The sequence below is a fragment of the Aristolochia californica genome, unplaced genomic scaffold (genome assembly GCF_029961685.1).
Source record: "Aristolochia californica isolate CCGP_79_NKW_82.1479 unplaced genomic scaffold, dmAriCali1.0.hap1 SCAF_2, whole genome shotgun sequence".
NCBI classification, from domain to species: domain Eukaryota; kingdom Viridiplantae; phylum Streptophyta; class Magnoliopsida; order Piperales; family Aristolochiaceae; genus Aristolochia; species Aristolochia californica.
In genome coordinates this window covers 41,379,797-41,404,194 of record NW_027181881.1, presented here as the reverse complement: position 1 = coordinate 41,404,194, position 24,398 = coordinate 41,379,797, and the positions used below count along the sequence as shown (strand labels likewise).

General features: G+C 39.3%; 1 protein-coding gene across 3 annotated transcripts; it reads right to left on the bottom strand.

Annotated features, from left to right (window-relative positions):
• Positions 1-23,326, bottom strand: LOC137955469 (protein CHROMATIN REMODELING 5-like). Of its 3 annotated transcripts, none has more exons than XM_068802418.1 (32): positions 22,961-23,326; positions 21,677-22,400; positions 21,525-21,592; positions 20,915-21,355; positions 18,978-19,202; positions 18,688-18,771; positions 18,013-18,072; positions 17,808-17,908; positions 17,162-17,213; positions 16,950-17,013; positions 9,562-9,655; positions 9,376-9,463; positions 9,112-9,246; positions 8,799-8,990; positions 8,603-8,670; positions 8,366-8,459; positions 8,114-8,238; positions 7,967-8,030; positions 7,576-7,788; positions 7,059-7,301; positions 6,794-6,904; positions 6,614-6,703; positions 6,082-6,264; positions 5,919-5,999; positions 5,577-5,816; positions 4,982-5,134; positions 4,713-4,890; positions 4,403-4,584; positions 1,973-2,302; positions 1,797-1,884; positions 788-1,627; positions 1-561 (listed from the first exon to the last, which is right to left on the bottom strand). In XM_068802418.1, the coding sequence occupies exons 2-31, from the start codon at positions 22,353-22,355 to the stop codon at positions 1,167-1,169; spliced, it is 5,187 nt and encodes a 1,728-aa protein (XP_068658519.1). In that variant the 5' UTR covers positions 22,356-22,400; positions 22,961-23,326; the 3' UTR covers positions 1-561; positions 788-1,166. The 3 variants fall into 3 exon arrangements, with proteins under 3 accessions (XP_068658519.1, XP_068658521.1, XP_068658520.1); XM_068802420.1 differs by having other exon boundaries at positions 21,525-21,589; XM_068802419.1 differs by lacking the exon at positions 22,961-23,326 and adding an exon at positions 22,844-22,929.
• Positions 23,327-24,398: the final 1,072 nt, after the last annotated feature.

The following is a 24,398-nucleotide window of genomic DNA, read 5'->3' as shown; positions in this document are numbered from 1 at the left end:
TGAAGATAAAAACCTTCTCTATCTCTCTTTTATTTCACAGAAGTGGATAGTTTACAATGACAACTACTATATATACTCCTTTATAACTACACCTCCAAACCACATGACTATCGACTATTCCGAACATGTTGAATCAGCTGACAATATTTAACAGTTACATTACAACAGTACATTTAACAGTTACATTTTGTCCCTCAAAGACTTTTAGAGCTAACATTGAAAATCAACCATCAAATTTGGTAAACCGATATTGAACTCTATATATTTTATGGGATAAATTGATTGTTACCTCCACTGGTATTAGAAGAAAAAAAAATCAGATTTGCTTCAATGAGCACTTCTTTGTAAAGCAAAGAGAGAGGTCTTGGTCGCGCTCTACGTGCCACTGCCAATGAGGCAACCTATGTATTCTCACATTGCTGTCCTTCACCCCAACCTCATTTTTTATGTCAACTTCTCGTTGAACAGACCTCTGTCTTCACAGTCACCAGTAGAACTCAAATAGCACTTGAAAAACTTAGTGGCTTGACCTCTGTTAAACGAACATCAAGAGTTCTCCCACTGTCCATTATGAAATAAACAGGTTTAGATATCCCATAAAATGTCTCTGAAATAAAACACATGAAAAAGAGCATCTCATCTGTACAAAACGATCCCTCGCCAAAGACAGAAAAGAAATGGAGCCATGCATACATATTTTCAATTGGTACTCGGAATGCAAAATTATGTGAAGAGCTTTAATGTACAAAAAAGATCTTGGAGAAAGAATATCTGCTGATATATATACCGTGGATTTCTGAAGTAATTTCTTTGTAATTCTCCCCTTTTCTGTGTAAAAACAACACTTCATCTCTTCTCAAAAAAGAAACTACAACAGATCCAGTTACCACTGTTGCCACTGTCATTTTACCATACTAGCTTTTGCAAAGAAATGTCTCTCATAATCACAATTTCACCACGCACGTGATGCTAGAACCCCCTTTCCTGTACAGACACCTTTGTGGCCATACAGCTCCTCTGAACCTGTTTTTATCAGTTCGTGCTCCTAATAAGGGGCTCCATAAAGCTTTATTTCCATGGAGGAAAAGAATTTCTTCGAGTAAGATGTACCAGCTAAGGCCTTCTTTCAATAAAGTGGGTCAATACGCTGATCAAGTTGCCAGTAACTATTTCATTAGCCCCGGAGGAAAACGGGCCTGACGAGTTCTGTTCAGTCTCTCATTAGTATGGTGCCTACTGTCTGCTGGACTACGACCAAGAATACCAGCAGAGTTTGGATCATGTATACGACTACCGTTACTTAAAGATTGTGGATGACCATCCATATGTTCTCTTCTTCTCCGCTTCCATGCCTCTGACTTCCCGGTCTCCTGATCTTTGTGAAATGGTTCTGAAGAATGGGAAGAAAACTTTCTATATGGTCTTTGCCTATGAACACCATTGATAAAGGAACTAGACTGATACGGATCGTTTTCTCGATCACTTGGGCCAGAACCATTGAAGTGAGAAGGTCCTACTCCCACTTCAGCTTGCTGCTCTTTTTTCAGTTTTGAATAAATCTGCGCAAGTCTCTCTCCACTCAAATTTGAGAAGGAGGAAACATAACGCCACAATCGCATTGTCATCCCTGTAAAAGCAGGAACCACAATTCAATTTATAACAATTTCACAAACAAATAGGACTTTTGTGATGTTATCTGTGTAAGAGTTTCAGTCAATATACAGGTGATAGGCTTACTCGCAAGAGCAAAGCATCAAATGAATAAAAAAAGCAAATCTCAAGAGTCAAGAACTTACTAGGCCTCTTATGGTCCTCGTATACCTGTATGGTTTCATCTATCCTTCTCCCAAGAAGCTGCAGATAATTACGTATCTTGAATAGCACCTGACATATTAGATGGATAAGCATAAAAAATATAGAGATACAAATGAAAAAGCAGAGACGCTACTGGAAACGAATGGCTTGGGAGTACCTCCTCTTTTGGAAGACCTTCACTGGTAGTCTGCAACTTCTGTAGACGCTTCAGGGTCTTCATCTCATCAGACATAATCCCAGAACACCACTCTCTCCATTTTTCCTCCTTGAACTGCTGATACCTATCCTGCTCTGATTCAGAGATCTCACCCTCCTCCTTTGCCTGAGATTCAGTTCTTCTTCGCTTTTGAAGGCGCTCTTTACTTGTTCTAACATTTTGTCTCCCTTGGACCGCTTTTGAACGCATATTTGACACTTTCAAATTGGTCTCTGCTTCATTGTGAGTTGTTTTGACTTTTGAGTTCTTGCCACGAACAACTGCAAATTCCTGGTCATAGAGAAATTGCACCATGAAACTTCAAACAAAGTATGCACAGATGATCAGATCGAATAAAGACTTTTAAACCTCTAATGATTGAACTCTTCAAAGTTGTCATTGACAAAGCTGTCCTACAATCCAAAAATAATGTTTTGTTCCTTTAAAATTTTGAAGGTAAGGGTCATCCACCTCCACTGAGATTGCAGCACTGCAGTCAAAATGGGAATCAACCCATTGTCTTGTTAAAACAGACTGGGTCAGGTTTTTTCCATGCAGGAAGGAGATGGAAATGAGGCTGGTGCACAAACCAATCACAGACATTGGTTGTCAGGTTTCAACAAACCCACCCTATGTATATGTAAACCACTATACTTTAGCTTAACACAAATTCATACAATGTAACAAATCCACCTTATGTAGATGTAAACCACTATACTTCTTTAGCTCAATACAAATTTATACAATGTTTAACTATACAAGTGTATTTGCTTTAGAATCACAGTTCCAAAAAGGAACTTTGCTCAGCCTCACTTTCAATAGATCCAAGAGACTTCAGACATTCAGGCAGGTCTTGACTAAGCAAAGAAGTCAAGACTTGATACAACAGTAAAAGTAAGGCCATTTACTTTCTAATATTAATCAAACTATACCCTTAAACTATTGAAAATGCAACAAAATCTATTTTTAATAAAAAAAATACAGAATCATACCAAGTAAGGCTTCTGGTATTAATGAAATCAAACATCATGTAAACTGTGCATCCAATCATAATTGAGCTATATCATAAGGAGTTAATACAAATCAAAAACTCCATATGAGGACAAAATAAAAGACTTCAATGATGTGGCACAGACAGCATAAGAAATAATAAGTATAGCGTATGAGGAATATCAAAATATCAAAATAAAAAAAGAGGCAAAGGATTGGATAATGAATCTAAACAGCAATAGAAGAAAAACATAAAAAGTAAACAAAGGTACCCAACTTCCTGAAAAGTATCATTCAGAATTCAAGAGTTTGCAAAGTAAAAGATTTTATTTTTATAATAACAATGAGAAAAAAGGATTTCAGAAGAGACCTCCCAAGGGAGGCAAGACTACAAGCAATAGAGGTATAATAGGAAGATAGAAAATAAGAATCAGTAGAACAAAAGTGACAGATTATCAATGAACCATACTAAACGTCCTGTTATGAAAATTAATATTCTTGAATACAAAATAAAATAAAGAATTCAAAAAAAAAAAAAAAAACAAACTTTTCACTTTCTAACAATGAAATGACTTCAGTTGAGTATTCATTGTTAACTCGTACCTCCCAAGTTTTGCACTGTGTTTCTAAAATGTAGTAAGTCTACTAAAATCTTGTTTGGAGACCATGTTTTTAAACAATTATTTCGGACTCCATTGTGATATGAGTTAACTTGAGTGAACCAAAGAAAATTGGACCAAGTTTAAGAACCATTTTTTTAATATACTTTTATGAAACAAAATTTTTAACAGTAAATTAGCAGTAGAAAAGAATATCATTTTGAAAACAGAAATGAACCAAATGCATGGCCCACTTGCAGTTGGGCAGGGTAGGACAGCGAATGGAAAGGGATAGGTTTTTACTTTCACAGGTTGGTGCAGCAGTGTCTGCAAAACCCGCCCTAAAGCTGCTCTGATTCCAACTCTATCAGGATCCATCCCACTTACACTATGGGATTCTCATCCAGAAAAGTTTAGGTAGACAACAAAACTCCAATTTGAACCATGTTATTTCCCTTAAAGTGGTTAAGATAATCCTTTTCAGATTAAACAAACTAGTCATAAAAAAGTAAACAGAAATACAAAAGCAGCATCAAGATATTAACCAATGATAAAACTTCCTCGTCCTCAACGTGAGAAACCAATTAAATCATATGACTGTCTAAGATGGTCATTTTCAAGGCCCATAAGGTCTGTGTTACTCCAAAAGGTACCCTCATGAAAAGTAACACCCTAATACGATGTACGGAAACCAAACCACATCTGAAGTTCTTTGGAACATTGGAGCCTCCTTCGAGAAGAACCTGAAGAAAGTAAACAGGCAACAGAAATAGAGGGGTGAATTCAAAAACTCAAACAATACCTTCTTTAAAAGAGCAGAAGCCCGTTGGTCCAGGTTAGGGGCACGAGGAAGAAAAGTTTCACCATTGCCAAGCGTTGCTGGAGCAATCTTCCTCGTAAGCCCTAGGGTTGTGTCCAACCTTATCTTTTCCCAATTTCCAAACCCATGGTAATGAACACCCAAAAGCAACCTCGCATCATCAACTAAAAAACATTCAGCCGAAAAAATAAAGTAGGTCAGTTCTCTCTTTTTTGTTTTTCAAATGTAGTCAGTTCTTCATTAAATAGGGCAAAAAATAACAGGTACGCTGGCGAAAGGTCAGTTTTCTTACCTTGGTTCCAGCCACAACCTTTGGACCAGGCTGCACCTCTAATATGTGCTACTAGTCGAAATTGTGCCACTGGATCTTGGTATCTCTTAATTCTCTTTGCTAGAAGCTGGAGCTCTTCTACACGATCTAGTAACTCTTGAGCCTTCACAGGGACACCAAAAAAATCCAGCAAAATTCCCTACAAGTAACATTAAATGATATAGGTTTGGTACTCTAAATAAGTAACCTTTCAGAATGATGGGTGCATATGGAAAAGGATCTAAGTAAACCTTAGTGTCAGGGTTCCATTTAACTGCCTCCCTGCAACCATCAATCAGAGCATCAAATAGCTCAATCTGAGCCTCAAGAGGAGCTGCTTCAATTGTACCACCAACCTCCGCCACTACTGAGCTGATTTGACTCAGATTGCCAAATTTCTTAACCTGAATTCGAAGAGTGTAAGGAAATTAAAGGGATAGAGAATGGAGAACATGTATAAAGTAACAACTAAAGGACAATCAATCCAACACAAGTAACACGAACATAGATGCAAAAATGACATGATACGAGCTAACGACTCCTACATGGTCCTCTTTTAAATTATTAGTTCATTTCTTGCACAACGTACTGTACATAGTGATGATTCCAGCAAGCATCATAGCAACTTACTGTGCATCCCTTGAGGTCCTTACATCTCCAGAGTATTATTACTACCTTTCATATTTAAAAAAGAAAAGAAAAGATGCCTTCCTACTGCAATCAAATCTAAACATGGATACTATGTTCCAGAACCAAGAAGAAAAAGATAAACGGACAAACTAAATTTGGAAATTTTTTGAACTATCCAAACCAGGACAGTTCAAGTAAAAAAGTAAGAGATCTTACGGCACGGGCAAAGAGCGTGGCATCTTTCTTTGATAAATTAGCATACGACCAACCCCTGACTTGTGCAACAGCCCCTTCAATCATTGGCAAGGCATTGGAACTATCAGAAGTTTTGCTCCCACGCTTTGGTGCTCTCTCTTGTATTTCAGCTCCTCTCCTTCTCCTTTTACTACTCTTCTCTGGCTGGACAACTTCAGCATAGCTTTTAGTATTCCTTGCAGCACGAGGAGCTAATGCTTCCTGAACAATACACAACTTAAATCTCACTCCAGAGATTGAACAGAATAAAAAATTGAAGCACATGAAAGGAACTTATGCACTTAACCCAAAATAATCACATACTTCAGCCCCTGCAACAGCCTCAGGCTGGATCCAGCGGCTCCAGAAAGTCGAATCATCTTCAGCTGAGGAGAAATTCGCAACCTGTGGAAGAACTAGCACAAGAAAATCAAGGGAATGTTCTCAACTGCGTACATCAAGGCTGAACTAATATGATATGACTTGCCTTAAAAGCACTAAGCAATTCATTCCCATGCTCTCCTTCACTTCCCTTGGTTTCAACTTTTTCTGCTCTCTCAAGGATCTCACCAATATCTAGACTTTCAAGCTTCTTCTTGCTTTCCTCATCATTTTTATCTTCCTTAAACAGTTCCTCCGCACCAAACCTTAATATGGCTGATAGCTCATTCTGCAATGATCAAAATAAACATCACAGGATTACAGTGATCATATTGAAGCCGCAGAATCCACTGTACTAACTATAGAACTTCATGCCCAATTTTTACTGAATATTTACATTGTTGAAAAGAAAACAATAAGAAGATCAATGAAGCTGCAGAATCCACACAACCAACAGTTAAATATCTTAGAGATGCCTCACTAATGGCAGTCAATTTGCCTTTAACAAATGGCCCTTGCCAATGTTTTTTATGGGACTTCTTTTTTAGCTTAATCTTCCACTTGCACTGTTCATTTTTTTAACTAATAAAACTATGATATAAACAAAATGAAGAAAAAAGTATCATGTCATCAAGTACCTTATCAAACATAGAACTTCCTTTTTTTGCTTCTTTTTTTTCAAGTCTTCCCTCCGCATTCAATTTCTGAATGACAAGGTGGTCAAGAACCTATTGAGCAGGTAACACAGACAGAAATATCAGTCCCACAACCATCCTAAGGTTTAATAAAAATATAAAAGCAAATTTCAATTAGGTCACCATTTTCTTCTTAGCTCGTTCAAGTATATTTTCCTCCACACTTTTGCTTGTGACAAAACGGTAAATATTGACAACTTCTTGTTGCCCAATCCTATGAGCTCTACTCATTGCCTGAGATAAAACACAAGAATTTGCAACTTAAAGAGTGCAGATAGCAATTACCACATAACCATCTTAAAAATCAACAGAGCTGAACTACGTTGGGTTGGTTGTACAGATAAAGGTAAATAAGGACAGAAATGGGATGTTGTATTCAATTTTAAACCTGTAAGTCATTTTGAGGATTCCAATCAGAATCAAAGATTATGACAGTGTCAGCCGTAGCAAGATTGATGCCAAGCCCACCAGCACGAGTTGACAAAAGAAAACAGAAATCTTCACTTCCAGGAGCATTGAAATGCTCCATAGCCTGGTGACGGAGATCGGCTCTTGTACTACCATCAAATCTCTGAAACTGAAAGCCCCTGAGAGATAAGTACTCTGCAAGTATATCCAGCATCCTGACCATCTGCACAATATGATCAACATGCAAGGACCATGAGTACACGTACAGATGACTTTCCAAGTATTAAGAAGAACACCAGTATACCATGATCACAGAAGTTTCAAAACAGACAAGGCAGAAACCACAATATACTTTACCAACAGGAAAGTAATGGACAAGATGCTGACAGAAAGCCAAATTTGGGATGGCTATCACCACCATATGTGGCTTTTAGAATGATATACAAACAAAGGAAATAAGACACAAAAAGCAAAGAGTTCCTTTTTCACTAATGTACCTGAGAAAATATTAGAACACGATGATTGCTCTCCCGTAACCGGATGAGAAGCTTGTCCAGTATTACTAGCTTCCCACTGCTTAATACAATGCGTTCAACTTTACTGCTATCAGTGATGTTGGTATCACCACCATACCCATGATCTGCACTCTCAAATAGAAACGGATGATTACAGCACTTTTTCAACTCCACAACAATGTTTAGTAGTGAAACCTGCAGGTTTAACAAGATTTGCCAAATTCAGCTCTTGCCCATCTAAGATATTTTCAACTAATCTAAGACTGACTCTGTATTATTTTGATTGGTATTGGGGGCTCCATACTTTGGTTTCTCTGAGGAACAGTAACTTCTATCTAAAAAATGGCCCAAGGAGCAAAACATTTATACACACCTGATTCCCCCGCACTCCTTTATTCAGGTTGTGAAAATTGCGCTCTAAAATCCATTTATAATACCTTTAATCGTGAAAAAATAAAAGTAACTCAGTAACAGCCAGAATCAGGGTTGTGCATTTTCCTACAACTTAAATAGATCTTACTGTTTCTGAAGAGGGGACATTTCTACTCTGAGGATGCGCTCAATTTTGGGAGGCAAAGATTTCTCCACATCCTTGATTACTCTCCTAAGAATGTGTGGCCTCAGTTCCTTGTGCAGATTAGCAAGCTAAAGTGAAAAAAAAAAAAGCCCAGATATTAGAATTGGTGAGAAACCTCTAAGCAGCATTTAATATCTTTATCACTCAGGAATGTCAAACCTAAAAGGACAAAGAGCGTAATTTCTGAAAGACTACCTCAATTTCATTGAATGAACTCAAATTCTTGTATTTCACAACAAAATCATCTTTGTTCTTGAATTTTTCGAAGTCAAGGAAATGTAATAGAGCCCTAAAATAGAAACAGAAAATCTTGTAAGAAGAAATCAAGTTCAACACTAGCTAAAGATCCTTTTCTAGAAGCCAACATTCACTCCATCTTAAGAAGACAAAAGTAATTTTTTTTTGGATAAAGCAGACTACAAAAGTAATTACCAAAGCTCCTCAACACTGTTTTGCAGTGGTGTGCCAGTTATAAGCAACTTGTTCTTAGTGCTAAATTCCTGTCAGGGAAAAAAGATCAGTAATCCCATCGATTTTCGAATGACAAGATGTAGCTTCATCCAATAAAGAGCAGCATTAACATCATAAATCATGTCAAATGAGAAACCTAACATCAGCAGTTTCGTACCGAAAGAGTTGTATACAATGAAGCTTCACAATTCTTTAGCCTATGTGCCTCATCAACCATGAGATAGCTCCACTTGATCTTGGAGAAAACAGCTTTGTCCTTCAAAACTACTTCATATGTAGTCAATAAAGAGTTGAACTTAATGTGCCTACCACCATTCTTATCGGAGTAAAACTCATACTGTTGGCAAACCTGCCACCATAGGTAAAATGTACACAATAAACCAAGTGGAGCACCTTCAAATTTGACATAATCCAGTAAAGTTAGTGAAGAAAAAAGGTATTAATTGACATCTCAGAAGGTGTGAAGCTACCTCTCGGCTGGCACGGTTGCCAACATAAACAACTACATTCATTTCCGGGAGCCATTTTTTGAATTCCTTTGCCCAATTTGACAAAGTAGAGAGAGGCACAACAACAAGAAAAGGCCCATTAATTTGCTGGGCATGCTGCAGAAAGAAGAACCACAAGGAAAAGAAAGAAACTAAGAGAAATTAATAGAATAAATATTAAGGAAAGAAATCAGAAGCCAGCATTATAAAGAAAAATGAAGCAGTCAAAAGATTAAATCACAACACCTGTAAAAAACCTAGCATGGAAACTGATTGAACAGTTTTACCAAGCCCCATCTCATCAGCAAGAATAACATTCGTATCATTTCGCCAACTGCAAGAGAAGGAACAATCAATTAATCTGGATGACATTCTACTGGAGCCAATGCAGTCAACAAATTAACAACTGGGACCAATGGAGTGGCAGCAAACCTGTTTACTAGAAAATTCAAACCCTCAAGCTGATAATCACGAAGTTTACCTCCTTTCAACCACTCAGGCTGCTCATCAAGCTTGCGCAGATTGGCTAAACAATGTCCATTTTCAAATTGAACTCAGCAATGAAATATATATGTAGTTCCAAAATGAAAAAAAAAAAAGGTATGTAATTCATAGGATAAAACTACAGATCACAAAAGGATTTTTTCCTGAAACAGTGACAAAAAATAATTTTCTTTAAGGGAAGAACATGATATAGAGCTCCCAAAAGCACAGGAAGTGAAGCAAAAATTTTGGTAAACAGCAAAGTTAGCCTAAGAAATGAAAATGTGGTTTCCTACAACAAGTATTAAAAAGAGACAGCCGTTGTTTTTTCAAAACAGAGAAATGATATTTTCATCAAAAGATCGATCTTCTTTTTGGGACGAAATAATATCAAAAGTCCAACAATGGAATACCCCTTGGCTTCTGGCTGGAAATTTCAATGCCACCCTCCGTTGCTCCGAAAAAAAACCCCTGCAAAAAGAATCACCTCTACAATGAGAGCATTTCCGGACCTGATTAGCAGTCTGGAGCTCCTTGAAATTCCCCTATTAGGGAAAAAATTACCCAATGGACAAAGTTCCCCTATTTTTTCAAAACTAGACCGCTTCTTGGCTAGTATCGATTGGTTGCAACTTTTCCCCAACACTTCCAATCAAGTTCTCAACAAAATCAGCTCTGACCATTGGTCGATCCTTATAAATACTCACCCCCCAAGTTGGGGATTCTCTCCATTCAGATTTGAAAACTCCTGGTTCTTGTCTGATTCTTTTGTCCCGCATCTAAAGAACTGGTGGGAAAAGCTTCCCCATCACCCAAACCCTAGGTAGGCTTTCCCTACGAAGCTCAAAGCCCTCAAATCAGTTATCAGGCCATAGGCTCGAAACCTCAATGTTGTTGCTGCATCTGCAAAAAACTCTATTCGACTCCGTCTTTCTGAGCTTGATCTACTCGAGGAGCAAAGGTCTCCCTCTTCTCCTGAGCTCACTTGTAGGAATAACTTGAATGTTGATCTTTCTAAAATCCTAAAAAGTGAAACCACTCACTGGAAGCAGCGGGCCAAATTCCGCTGGCTGAATGACGGGGATTGCAATACAAAATTCTTCCATGCCACTGCCTCAGGCCATAAGAGAACTAACCGAATATCCTCCCTTCTCATTGAGGAAGAGGAGATTACGGATAGAGTCTCCATTGTTAATGAGTTTGTGAAGTTTTTTTCAGGTCTATATACTGAGGAGAGTTTCAACCGCCCTATCCTCAACCAGATTGAATTCCGAAGTATCTCTGTGTATGATGCTACTCAACTAGAGAGACCTTTCACCCCAGAAGAAATTGATGAGACGGCCTTCATCAATTTCTTCTTGGAATGCCGAAGGATAGGGCCCCTGGGCCAGACGGCTTCAATGGTGAATTCTATCGGCAATCCTGGGACATTATCAAAAAAGATGTGCACGCATTTGTCAACAATTTCCATCAAGTGAAAATCACCCACAGTTCCATTGGTGCCTCCTTCATTGCCCTTATCCCCCAAAAATCCAACACTGCCCTTCCTCAAGACTACAAACCCATTAGTCTAACCACAAGCTCTTACAAAATTCTAGCCTGCATCCTTGCTAAGCACCTTAAATCTGTTCTCCCTAGCGTCATCAGCCCTTGCCAAAGTGCTTTTATTGCGGGCCAAAATGTCCTGGACTCGACCATGGCAGCTCATGAAATTCTCCATTCCAAAAAATCGAACCACCCACGGGTGGTTATTAAATTAGATTTCGAGAAGCCTTTGATAGGTCAACTGGAAGCTCGTTGACCACCTTTTTGGTGTGATGGGCTTCCCTACTCGTTAGAGATTCTAGATGAGAAGCTGCATTTCTAATGCCTCTTACTCTATTCTTGTTAATGGCAAACCTTGTGGTTTTTCAAAGGCTCTAGGGGTATCAGGCAGGGGGATCCTTTATCCCCTTTTCTGTTCACTCTCATTGGGGAGCATTTGGCTGCCATGGTCCGGCTAGCTAAAACGACATGTTGGCTTAGGCCTATCTTCCCTGATCCAGCTCTCGACGTTGGCCTCCTTCAATATGCGGATGACACAATCATTTCTGTGATGGCTCCCTCAACCAAATTCACCACTTAAGTGCCCTACTCAGCTTATTTGAAATCTCATCTGAGCAAAAAATCAGCTGGGGGAAATCCTCCATTTCAAGGTACAACATAGAGCCAGATTTGCTTGGTTCAATGGCTAGCTATCTGGGGTGCAAGATTGCAACGTCTGCTGGAACTTATCTGGGGCTCCCCCTGACCCCCCAGCTCCCCTCCAAGGCTTCTTGGCACCCGGTCATTGAGCGCTTGGAAGGGCGTTTGGCCTCCTGGAGAAGGAAATTCCTCTCAAAGGCGGGAAAAGTAGTTCTGATCAAATCATGTTTACACGGAATCCCAAACTACTTTTTATCCATGTTCCGGTGCCCTACTTCAGTCAGAAATATAATTGAGCTCCTAAAAAGAAGATTCCTTTGGGGAGGGCCAAATGGGGAAAAGAAATATCATCTTATTAAATGGGAGGTGTGTAAACCAAAGTCCTCTGGCAGGTTGGGTATTCAGGATACCACCACCACAAACTCTGCTTTTCTCCTTAAATGGATCTGGAAATTCAATCTCCATCCTACCTTAATTTGGAGAGCTCTCGTTGCAGCAAAAGTTAATCATTACTCTGGATGGTGGACTGAGGGGGGCCGATTCTATTCGCTCTCACCTGTTTGGAAAAAAATTGTCAGTCTACTTCACAAATTCAAAAGAACAGTAAAATGCTACATTGGAAATGGCGCCTCATAAAATTCTGGAATGATTGGTGAACTAGCCAATCCCGCCTCATAAATAGCTTCGAAGCAATCTCTGGAACACTAAGGCCTTTATCTTTGAAATTTGGTCCAATAGTGGGGATTGGAATTTAAACCTTAGAAGGCGTCTCTCTGATCTTGAAGCCCTTCTTGCCTCCGAGCTCCTTAATGGCCTCTCAGTCAGAAAGCCCAATAACTCAGATGACACTTTAATTTGGACTCCATGTCCAAAAGGGCTTTTTTCCATAGCCTCTGCCTACCAATTCCTATGCAACAATTCCTCAGCCCACCCAAAGCACCCTACGGCCTCAGCTTGGGACCTCCTTACCACGCCACGTGCTAAATTTTTCATCTGAACTACCTACAAGAATAAAATCCTAACCTCGGACTGCTTAATCCTAAGGGGTACCCACATCCAAGACCCACTCTGCCCTTTCTGTAATGATGCCCCAGAAACTGCCAACCACATTCTCCTCTCTTGTCAGTTTGCCCATTCGGTCTGGACCTCCCTTCTAAATAAAATTGGTATCCAATATTGTGTTGCAGCTAATTTACCAGATACTAGACTTCCAAAGTCAGGAAAAATGATTTTATCATGTTGTATTGGTCATATCATTTGGGCTCTAATAGGAGGAAATTAAAATTAAAATCTTTCCCTATTGAGGTTCTGACATAACAAATCTCTGGCCAAGTAACTACTTGGCTCCTCAATAGAAAAAAATCCAGAAGTTTCAGTGACACCAACTTCAGGGGAAACTGGCAGATAATCACAGGTCTCTCCCAGCCCTCTCGCCCCCTGATCATGGCCATCTGGACCCCGCCTCCTATTGGACACTTTAAGCTTAATTTTGATGGTAGTGCTCTCGGTTGCCTGAGTCCAACGGGTTTCGGTGGTGTTATCCACAATGCAAATGGCAACCTCCTCTTCTCCTATGCAGGCCCCCTTGGCAACTCTAAACTCTACAACAGCGGAACTTTCGGGTCTGTTACATGGTATCAAAATCTTCTCAAGTCACCTCTCGGGTCCTCTCTGCATTGAAGGCGATTCAAAGGTGGTCATCAGCTGATGCGCGAATTCCATCAGGCCCCCATGGCGTCACTGGGATATGTTTTTGGAATCATGTAATTTATTCTCTTTTAAACTGTAACTGGAAACACATTCCCCGCTTTGCTAATCACTTGGCAGACGCCCAGGCCAAAGCGGGCATTTCACTCCAACGCCTTGTTGTGGAGGTAGGCCCCCGGACCTAGGTTTGTTTTTACATTTTCTTTTTTATCAATATACACACTCTTCAAAAAAAAATTCATCAAAAGAAGAAAAAAACAACTCTCTTAATGGAGAGAAAATATAGCAAAAAAATTGTTAACAGCAGAACAAGAGTAGGAATAAAGATGGGGTTGCATTCAACAATGTGTTGCAAAGAGATCCCATTCCTGAATCAAAATGGATTACAGAATATAATATAAGAAAGCACAAATAAAAAAATATGAAAACAACAAGCATATGAGGTCAGACTAATCTCCACAAAACACGCAGGCAATAAAATATAGACATATTATTGAAAAAATATAAAAATATAGACATCACCACACTAATCAGGAATAACAACGTGATTAAGACATTCCAAAAAATTTAGTTAAAGAAGTCTTAGGCAGCATTCATTCTTGAATTTCTATTACACTTATCCTTAACACATTTTTTTTTTAAATGATGCTGATTTTTATTAAGACAGAAGCTCAAAAGAGCAAATTACAAAGGAGGGAATCCTTCCCATAATTTAAAGACCTATATGTTGTACCACTGCAATTATATGCAATTATAAACTGCCAAGTAAGTCAACAGGTAGATACACAAGTAAACATTAATGGCCCAACAATACGTGTGAATGACTAGTAATAAGAAACTTTACTTCCAATGCATCACTTCATGTGATACAGGACAAAATAAAACATACTTCTTAGTTTAAGAATGCTGATTTTTAAAGCAAGAAGAAGTAATAACATGTGTTCCTCTTTCTAGTTTTCATAATGGAGAATACCCTTTTTTGTTTTTTTAAAGATGTGAGAAATGAGAGAGGGAAGAGAAAGTAAAAAGAGCCCCAAAATGCAAAATACAATATTTCAAGATTTTAAATAAAGAAAAAGAAGTTCAAAGTTACATTAAAAAACGTGTATAAACAACATGAAAAGTAAAAAGAACAAAAAAAAGGAATCACTACCGATAGACCTCTCACAACAAGATGTTGTCGAGAAATGCCTTCAGAGCATGGGTCCAAATAAAATTAAGCACACATGTAGTACAGGTACTCTCATCGAAGTACCCAATGAAGTTTCCAACCTATAATTCATGTTCGTATATCTTAATTCATGTTCATATACCTTTTTTAAGGATCAATTATTACTTATGTAGGACAAACAGAGTGTGACATGTATGATGCGGAGGTCTCGACGACTCAGGGAGTCACAAACACCTCCCGCTGTGGCCGACAGGCGGCGTCAATCTTCGGCGATCCCGTCGGTGGCTCGAAAATCATTTTGGCAAGGTTTTCTGCTGAAAAGGAGAAAGACAAGGTGGACGATACCAGGTTTCCTCCCTCCCTCTCCTTTCGTTCTGCTCTGAATGGTAGTCTCGAGCGTCGTTTCGAGAAGGGAGAGTCAAGCTCGTGGATTTCGTGTCTCGGTGCTTCGGCTCGGAATCACACGACCAGGAATGAGGATTCTTCCGATCCGCTGCTGCCCGACGATGACTTTCGTGAATCCAAACGACGGAAAGGGTTGGACAACTGTGTGGGCTAGGAGAGCCAGAAGAAGAGGTAATGTTGGGCCATTAAAAACGTTTTTCGCTTTCGATGACTCGTCTCTGGTGATCTATCGAAGTTGAGACTGAGATGGCCCTACAATTCGAATCACTATTCACAACGCGGGGAAACAAGCCCTTGTTTCCTTCTCGATGACTGAATGCTTGTCTTTCCTCAAGCAGTTTGCGGCTGCTACCTCTAACAATGGTCACCCAACTCAATCCCAGAAGCTTCAGGTTGGTCCGATTTCTTTTCAGTTCTCCGTCTTCCGCTACCAAAAGCTCTGGGAAGATAGTGTAGAGTTGAGGGGAGCTGGTCATGGTGAGAGTCAATATTCCTGAATCGGAAGGGTCTTTTGGCTGGTCAGCGTTTTTGGCAGCACTCAAAGACTAGATACCTTCGGCGCCGAGCCTTCAAGTGGAGAAGATTGATGATGCACTCAAACCATTGATGATGCAGATGCCCTTCTTGCTTCTTGCCTGTTGGAGTTGATTTCCTCCTCTAGGCCTCGTGATGCTTTGGGTAATTCAATGGTTTGGTAATTGGAGGCCAATAGTTTGTTTTTTGTCTCCTCCACCTACTCCCTCATGAAGGGATGTAATTCCACAACACCCAACCATGAGGTGGCTCTTATTTGGCGTCTCTCTACTCCACCAAAGGTTAAATGCTTCCTTTGCAATGTCAGGCTCAATAAAATTCTCACTGCAGTCAACCTTCATCGTTGTGGCAATCTCAGTGTGTGCACCTCTTGCTGTGTGGCCTTAAAGAGGAGATTATTTGCCACCTCTTTGCGTCCTGCCCCTTTTCTTGGTCCGTTGGGATGAGCATTCTTAGTCGATTTGGGCTTCAACTTTGCTTGTCGAATGACATCCTCTCGATTGGGCGCTTACTCCTCGGTGTTCCCTTCCCTAAATTGGGAAAGATGATCATTTCAACTTCTGTTGCCTTCATCCCCTAAGGCATTTGGATGGAACGCAATAATAGGCGCTCAGCGCCAAACAACTATCTAGTGATCGGATACCTCCTCTATAATTGGACTCATCTCCTCTTGGCTCCATTCTAGGAAAGAGTTTCCCGCTCTCTCAGGGATAACTGGAGTATCATTGCTCAGATGGGAGCCCCGACGAAGCCTCCAACTATGCAGGAGTGGCAACCCCCTAATATAGGCTTCATTCAAGATGAATTTTGATGGCAATTCGCTTGGCAATCCTAGCATGGCGGGCTATGGTGGTGTCTTCCATGATTTGGATGGCAACTAGCTCATGTCCTATTCTGGACCTATGGGCATTTCTGACTCCATTGCTGCCGAGCTTCAGGCCCTCAAAGACCTCATCATCTTCCGCGAGCACTTCTTCGGGCCACTCCACATTGAGGTAGACTCTGCAGTGATTGTTAGATGGTTCTCCTCTATTCCATTCTAGACATTCTTTCCCACTTACCTATATTTGGTCCCATGTGCCAAGATCTGCAAATTCTGTTGCGGATGGTTTTGCTAAACAGGGGCCCTCTCTCCATGCCCTTCTTGTAAGGGGGAGGCCTACCTAATCTTGTTTGTTTTGCTTCTTGGTTTTAATAGAATCAACACTTTCTCAAAAAAAAAAAAAAAAAATTAAGGCTTATTTTACATTTTAGCTTGAAACACTCTAGAGAAGCATGCAACTTAAAGTGAAACTGATGGTTACCCTTTTCACAAAATGCAGAGGAAAATACAGACCTTTGCTTTTCTTACGCTGTAAGTCCACCATCTTCCCTTGGACAGCCATAGCAACTTCACGGGCCTGTTTTAACAAACAGGGAAAGGAAATAAACACAGATCTCATGGGAAAATATGCTAACGCCGAGAAGAGAGACTTGAGATCACAGAAAGATAAAAGGGAGATGTTAAATGATGAAAACTTTCTCAAAGCCACACAAGTTCACTCAGACCTTGTAATCATCAATAGCATCTTGAGCAAATGCAATATCAGTATCCTTCTCCCTGGCAAAAGACATAGAAATAAGCATCATAAAATAATAAAATTTGAGAATTGCTACAATCGCATTAAAGTAAATTTAGAGGATTTATTGTACTTAGAATTCGTTTTGAAGTCTAGTTACTCAAATTCTAGTGTGGCATACAAGTTTTCAAGATGATGAAAATTCATGAGACAGGGAAGCAAAATTATATTATTAGAATGTAGGACTTCAGAAAATTAATTTCTGAGTACAGAATGTCTAAGTTGTATCCTCCCGAACTACAGTGTGAAAGAGAAAAATAGAGAAGAGAACTGCCTGCCACCTCCAGATCTGGCAAGCAGAGGTGTCAATAGCAAACCATGGCCAGGTTGGCTGGTGCAAGCACCAGGGAGGAGAGAGAGAGAGATAGAGAGAGAGAGAGAGAGAGAGAGAGAGAGAGAGAGAGAGAGAGAGCAATTGGAGGTGCCTGCAGCATAAGAGTGGAGAGATTTGCAACTCCAGGCTAGGGGACCCTTGCAGGCATTTTTAGTTAAAAAATAATAGCCTTTATCACAATGAGAAAGACTAGCTAAATCACTAGCAGGTCAATCACTGTGGAGGAAAGAAAATCACATACCATGTTGCCTCAGCATATGAGAGCCCTCGCCACTTCACTAAATACTCGGGTGTGACATCATCCACACTTTTACTGAGTCTATCAGCAAATATCTTCTCCACCTGAAAATAAGATTTGATAATAGAGCATCAGAAAAGAAATTAAAGAGTACAGACAATTCAGACGAAGAAAACATGCACAAGAAAAACAATGCAGATATAAGAACCTGACTATATTGCTTAAGGAGATCTAATTCCATTTCCTTGCTCACATCATGAACCTCAGCCTGACAGAAAACAAACCTCAAGTTAGTCTATGATTCCACTGAAACTTCCAAGTTTAAAAAACCTAAGTCCATGATTCCACTGAAACATCCAACTTTAACAAACCCCAAGTAGACAATTCCACGGAAACTTCCAAATTTAAGTAGATAATTCACAATAAAGCATGGTTTTCTAAGATGGCAATACATCAGACCTTTAAATAACAGAAGAAGGAAAAACAAAGAAAATTTGACACCAGTAAGTAGTCTTGGATGCAATATTCAATCTATCAAATGTTCAATTAAGAAAAAAAGCAAAAAAGAAGAGGAAACCAATGCAGTTCGTAGCAGCACAAATGAATATGGTGCAATCCAGATCAATCACAATATTTTCTTCCAATGCATACCACACTGCATCAGAATCTATGACTTTCTTGAAAATGAATTTTTTCTTTCTTTGATTGTTGCAACCCACTAAACACTACCATTGCCAAGGATAAAACTTGAATTACCCACATGACAAGCAACAATAATCAACACCCAGCCACCCCACCCAATGTGGTGACAGGGACAAAAACTTCTTTTCCTATTCACTTTTTTCTCCTTCTAGATGGCTAAAATCAAGGAAGTTGATGTTACCTCTTCACGTGAGAGGGAATTTCTGTACTTCCTTTCCCCCATCACTCTTTTTGTGTAATTTATAACCTTCTTGAAGCCGCTAAGCTGCACTCAGGCATATAAAGTGGATCATTAAAACCAATAAAGGAAACTCTCCAAGTGGCAAAAAAGCAGAGAAATTTCAGAAGACAAAATACATTTATTTTACATTATATATTGAAGTGGAAAACTTCCCAGCACAATACTACCAAGCACTGAAATACACCTTAACAACAGCTAGATGTGGCCCCCATAAACATCGGAAGGCTTACATTTTGAAGTTCAGAAAATGATTTCCATTGGCAGTGTAAGTATGACTGGCCTTTCCATTTTATGTAGAATTCGACTCCATTCCAATCTGGTTTGGAATCTAGCATGGGGCTCAATGCAGTGGGTTCTGTAGGCCTGTGATTCCTTAGAGCATCTTCTGCTGTGCCTTTCGGCTGGTGCCATAAGACTTTCTCGATGGAATCCCCATCATCCTCTTCAGCTTCTTCCTGGGAAGGCCATTTCCAGTAAGATAACAGAAAACAAATTCTTTTTTTTTTGTTTTTTTCTTTTTTTAAGAATGAACTCATGTAACAAATGTTTGTCATATAACAAATAGTTATAAAAAAATTATTTCGAGGTTACAAACATCATTTTTAGGACAACATATTAGAACATAGTAACTAATATATAATACAGAAAAGGAATCATGCATGAAACCATACCCGCCCAAGTCACCTTGTGTTAGGCATTTATAATCAACTTAGTGGTACCTGAATTGTTCTTCCAAAATTTGTTATGCAAGGAACTGGCTCAAAAAATTATTTTCTAATGGCAGAAGCGATTACATTAAGAGAGGAGGTATAAGCGCTTCAATTAACATGAGGTGCATCACAAACAATAATTACAAGCAAATAAGAGCAACAAGATTACATCTAAAACAGCATTTGCAGAACAGCTCACCATTGACAAGAACCACATCAAGATGTATTATTCAAGCCATTCATAGAGATTTATTATCCAAACAAAAGATATGAACTAAAAAATATTCAAAAAACACGAAGACAGAGTCTAAAATTGAACAATATAACTCAATAGCGCCATCCATCACAAAATGGATAGATGATATACTCCCTCCGCTCTACACAGTAGGAGATAACAAATACAAGAAAGGACCTGTAAAGAAGGGAAGGTATTTATGGAACCACCACTTACTAGTGCATTAAGAACAACACAAGTCTCTACAATTTATTTTCACTGGCCAATTGAGAACAATACATGTTTATTTTAAATGAGAAGAATGTTGTAAAAGAAGAAATAACTGCAAAGAACCATAGATGGCAAAAAAAGTGCAGAAAAAGTGCATCAAACCCAATGCAAATAAATGTTAAAGAAGCAGAAACAAACCCACACAAGTGCTAAAATGAAAAGATCTTGCAAAACAGGCCCACGGGGTGAGGGTGCAGCCCTCCAGGAATTGATTGCTCATACATTTTCCCAGCTAAAGCATCAGCTAAATTTAGTAACTAAGATTTTCAAATATATGAACCCAGTTAAAAGAAAGTAATCAAACAAGTCACACAAAAAAACTCCCTTTTTCAACTTTTGGCAAATAGTAGGAAGTACTATATTCTTTCCAAAAAAAAACACAAAAGAAGAGGATGTGCCAGTAAAGTGAAATGCATGGACAATTATTTCAGTCCATAAGACTGCAAATCAAAAATCTAAAGACATGGGAGAATGCAAAAGAATTTCATATATGAATATGGCTGCTTGTCAATCAAGTAAACCATGTGGACCTAGCCAATCAAGGCCTTAATAAGTGAATCATAATGGTCCACAGTTCAGATCCAAACTTCAGAAGCAAAAACCTAGATCATCCAGGATACTGCTTCTGTTGTCACTCATATTTGATAAAGACTGGCAAAATGTTCCCAACCAAAAGAACAAATAGATTTCTTAAGTAGAAGTTCCGATTCAATAATACACAACTGATCTTTTTGCAATGGTCTAGATACTTTTCAAGCTACATTCTATACTCATGCTCAAATCCACACCAACCATGCAAAACCAGAATTCAGAGAAACAGAATGTCAGAAAATAACAATATCCATTTAAGTGAGATGAAGTAAGAAACTACGCACAAATATTGAAACCATTAACTAATAAATGGACAAAAAAAAGTTTCAAAAAAACAATTACTGATAAATGGACCACATACCTTTTGGCTTTTCTTTGTTTTCCCTTCATCAACATCTTCACTCTCTTCACTTTCAGCATATGAAACCTTTCGAACAGATCTACTTGAGGTCCGAACCTCATTATTACTTGCCATAACAATTGTAGACATCATGGATCGACCACCAGCCTTCTTGTGAGCCTGACCACCTCGTTTTGTTCTATGTTCAAACTCCTCATCACTATCATTTTCTGAATCCCTTGATGATGAGCCATCAGCATCAATAGATGTTTTGCCTCTTTTTCTTCTATTTTGAGAAGAGAATGATTTAGTTTCTCTGATAGATTTCAGAGACTGTCCAACTTTCCGCTGTTTTCCACGCTGAGGTTTGTCAATAAAATCCACATCATCTTCATCAGAGATATCAAAACCATCATCATCTCCTTCTTCTTCTTCAGAACCACCTATCTCCCAGCCCTTATCCTGTTAATATTTGAGGAGATGACCAAAAAAAAAACAGTTGGAAAATATTTTCAAAAGAGAAATTGAATTCACCCTACATAAGAATCTCTCAGTACTACAACTGTTTTAAGAGCTTTCAAAAAAAAAATGTTAAAAAAAATAAAATCAAAAGAAGATACTAATACACAACCTTATTACATGTGCGATTAGCTGAGCCTTCATAATCTGGCTCAAAATCTGCATCATCAGGGTCATCTTCTGCAAGCACAGGAAACAACAAGGGTCTAAGTGAAAATAATTACAATAAAAGATAGAGATTTTGTGGAATGGAGAGACAAGTACCATCTTCTTCATCTTCATCATCAAAATCTTCATCTTCATAATCTTCGTCATAGTTTTTCTTTGAATCCCTTGAATTTTGCTTGGTTACAGCAACAGGCCTAGCAATAGCTCTTGAAGTGGAACCACCGGTTCGGTTCAACTCTCTAGTGTAATGCAAAGAGTCACTCTGTTCTTCACCATCCTGCTCATAATAATCATCAGAAGACATCTCATCGGCAGGAACATCAGCCTGAACCTTTGGAAACTCTTCACCATCTTTGTGCCCCTCAGATTCAGAACAATTTTCATCCCAAGCTGCTTCATGCTTGTCATCAGAATCCCCAATTTTTGTATCAGACATACCCTTACTGAACATAGGTTTGCAGTCCTTCCAAAATGAGGAACCCCATTTTCCGACCAGAGCTGCTCTCCTTCCAGATTGAGGAAAATTCACTTCTCCCCTATCAATATGACAAGCACCTGTAGCACCATTTTGTAATCGAGTAGAGTTTTCCACAGTTTCCTCATCACTCTGGTAGTGGTTAGCTGTTTTGACTTCATCTTCTTTATCACTGGAATTCATACCCAGGTAACCATTCCCTACTGAAGTATAAACTCTCTCAGTGTCACTATCTTGGCTTTTGTCACCAAAGATATGGCCAGAATGCGTTTGGTTCCTGCTGTCTCTAAAAAATGCCATTCTTTACATAGAAATCCTCAGCTAGTCTTCGAGCTAGTAGTGTACCTACACAGACAGAGAGAAATAAAAAACAGGCAAGGTGATGGAATCTAAAAGTACGACGTCAAGCTTCTCTATAGCAAAAACAATTCACATTCAGGCTGATCGTCTTAAACAAGTGACGTAATTTGAAAAAAAAATCAGTTCATAAATTCAACCAAGAACATAAGCGGAAGAAAGTAAAACTTTTCAAACATTAGAAAAAGGAAGAGCTACAAATAGAAGTGCAGCAAATAAATATAAAATTCAAATTTTCGGCAACTGCATATAGTGAATTGCCATTAAAACGACATATTCCACGTAAACCTGATCCGGGAAGCCAACAGACTAGAGTAACAAGTTTGTATCATATCAATTACTGTAACTACCAAATCAAATAACATACATCATAGATCGGTTAATTAAGAAAGAGAAGACACAAAAACCCTATCGATGTTACGTCTCCATACCCAAAAATTAAAAGGTAGTTTCAAATTTGAGTATGGAGCAAAGCAAGGTCTTCAGCGTTTGAAAATCGCAAGCAATCAGAACAGAGTCACACTAACGAGCGAAATCGTGTAACATACCTCCAAAGACGATGACGCTAGAGGACGGGAGGAAAAAAGAACAAGTGTGCGCAGGTTAAAATCACGCGCCGATAGAGCGAACGGTCGAGAGTAAAAAAGGAAGAGTGAAACGGTAAACGGATTTTTTTTTTTTTTTGGGTCTGTCCTGTTTCCTCAAAGGTTTCAGGAGGATTTCACGAGATGCAAAGGTCTCCGGCCAATCAAGTCCGTTTTTCGACAAGGCGACGTCAGATTTCCGACGGTCAGAGGCAGGGAAGTTTGGATTGTCCGGTTGATGAAGTCCAGAAGAGGAGAGAGAAAGCGAGAGGAAAGAGAATGTACCTTCTATATAGAGAAAGAAGGGTTATGGAAGGAAAAGAGCTTGCAGAGGGTGTTTTTCACTTGTAGATACGTGTTTATAGAAAAAAGGTTTTTCTTGTGTTTTCTCTCTGGATTACGTTCGTTGCTCGCCTCTTTTAACCCCTAGGGCTCCACTCCTCGCCTATAGAAATCCTTCCACGTGTCCCAAGTTCCGGCGGACAGGTGTGATCTACGGTGAAGTGAATTGTTGAACGCGGTTCTCTTCTGTGGTCGCAATGAGGACAAAACTACCCCCACGAAAATAAGATATTCCGCAGACTGCTACGACTATAATTAAATTTTAAATATCGGCCGACACGATAAGCATTCCGGCGGCGTTGGTGGGTCAAATTGTGGATGTTCTTGAGCTGAGACGCTTGTTAGACGCGCTACGAGAGTAGCTCCGTTTGAAGCGACGTGTCCTCGGAGCGGACAAAAAGTTCATCACTCATGGTTTTTTTTGTTTTTCTTTCCTTGTGGGTGGTATAGAAGGAAACCAAATATGGAGGAAAACTCTCTAGCTTGTTTAAAATTGAGGTTTGTCTTTTAAGCTTTAAAGAGTTTAAATGATTTGATCTTTTCTTTTCCTGGTATAAGGTTTAATTTGCTGACATTCTAAGACGAAATCAAAGGTGAATATATGAATTCACTTTGATAGTGCAAAGCCGTAATCACTTGAGAAGTTTCGGGGTTAATTACTCTCATAATCATAACTCTGTTAAGCACCTAGCTAATACATATCAAAAGACCGGCCTGTTAGGAGCGGAAGGCATAAGTACTTAACCCCAGGACCATAACATCACACCCCAACTTCGTGAGCCGACGTCCACGGCTGCTTAACACTCACGGAGGACAGGTCAAGATCCCATAATCCCTTATGCCCACCACGTCTGGGGCTCGCGACACCCGCACCGGGGAACTCCCTTTGGGGATTCGAACTCGTAACGTGGGAGCCCGCTCTGATACCAAATGTTAAGCACCTAGCCAATATTATCCAAAAGACCGGCCTGTCAGGAACGGAAGGCATTGGTACTTAACCCAAGACCATAACAAACTCATCTTTCTAAAAATATTGAAAATTTTTTTTATCAACTAATAA

Bases quoted from the DNA above. Each gene is read 5' to 3' on its own strand.
- LOC137955469 (XM_068802418.1), bottom strand. From the start codon at position 22,355: ATGGCATTTTTTAGAGACAGCAGGAACCAAACGCATTCTGGCCATATC. The intron at 21,593-21,676 runs GTACTTGTCTCT...CTGTGCTTGCAG, and splicing joins TGATGAAGATGAAGAAGATG to AAGATGACCCTGATGATGCA. The intron at 8,239-8,365 runs GTAGTCTTTCAG...TTTTCACTTTAG, and splicing joins GTTCATTCAATGAAATTGAG to CTTGCTAATCTGCACAAGGA.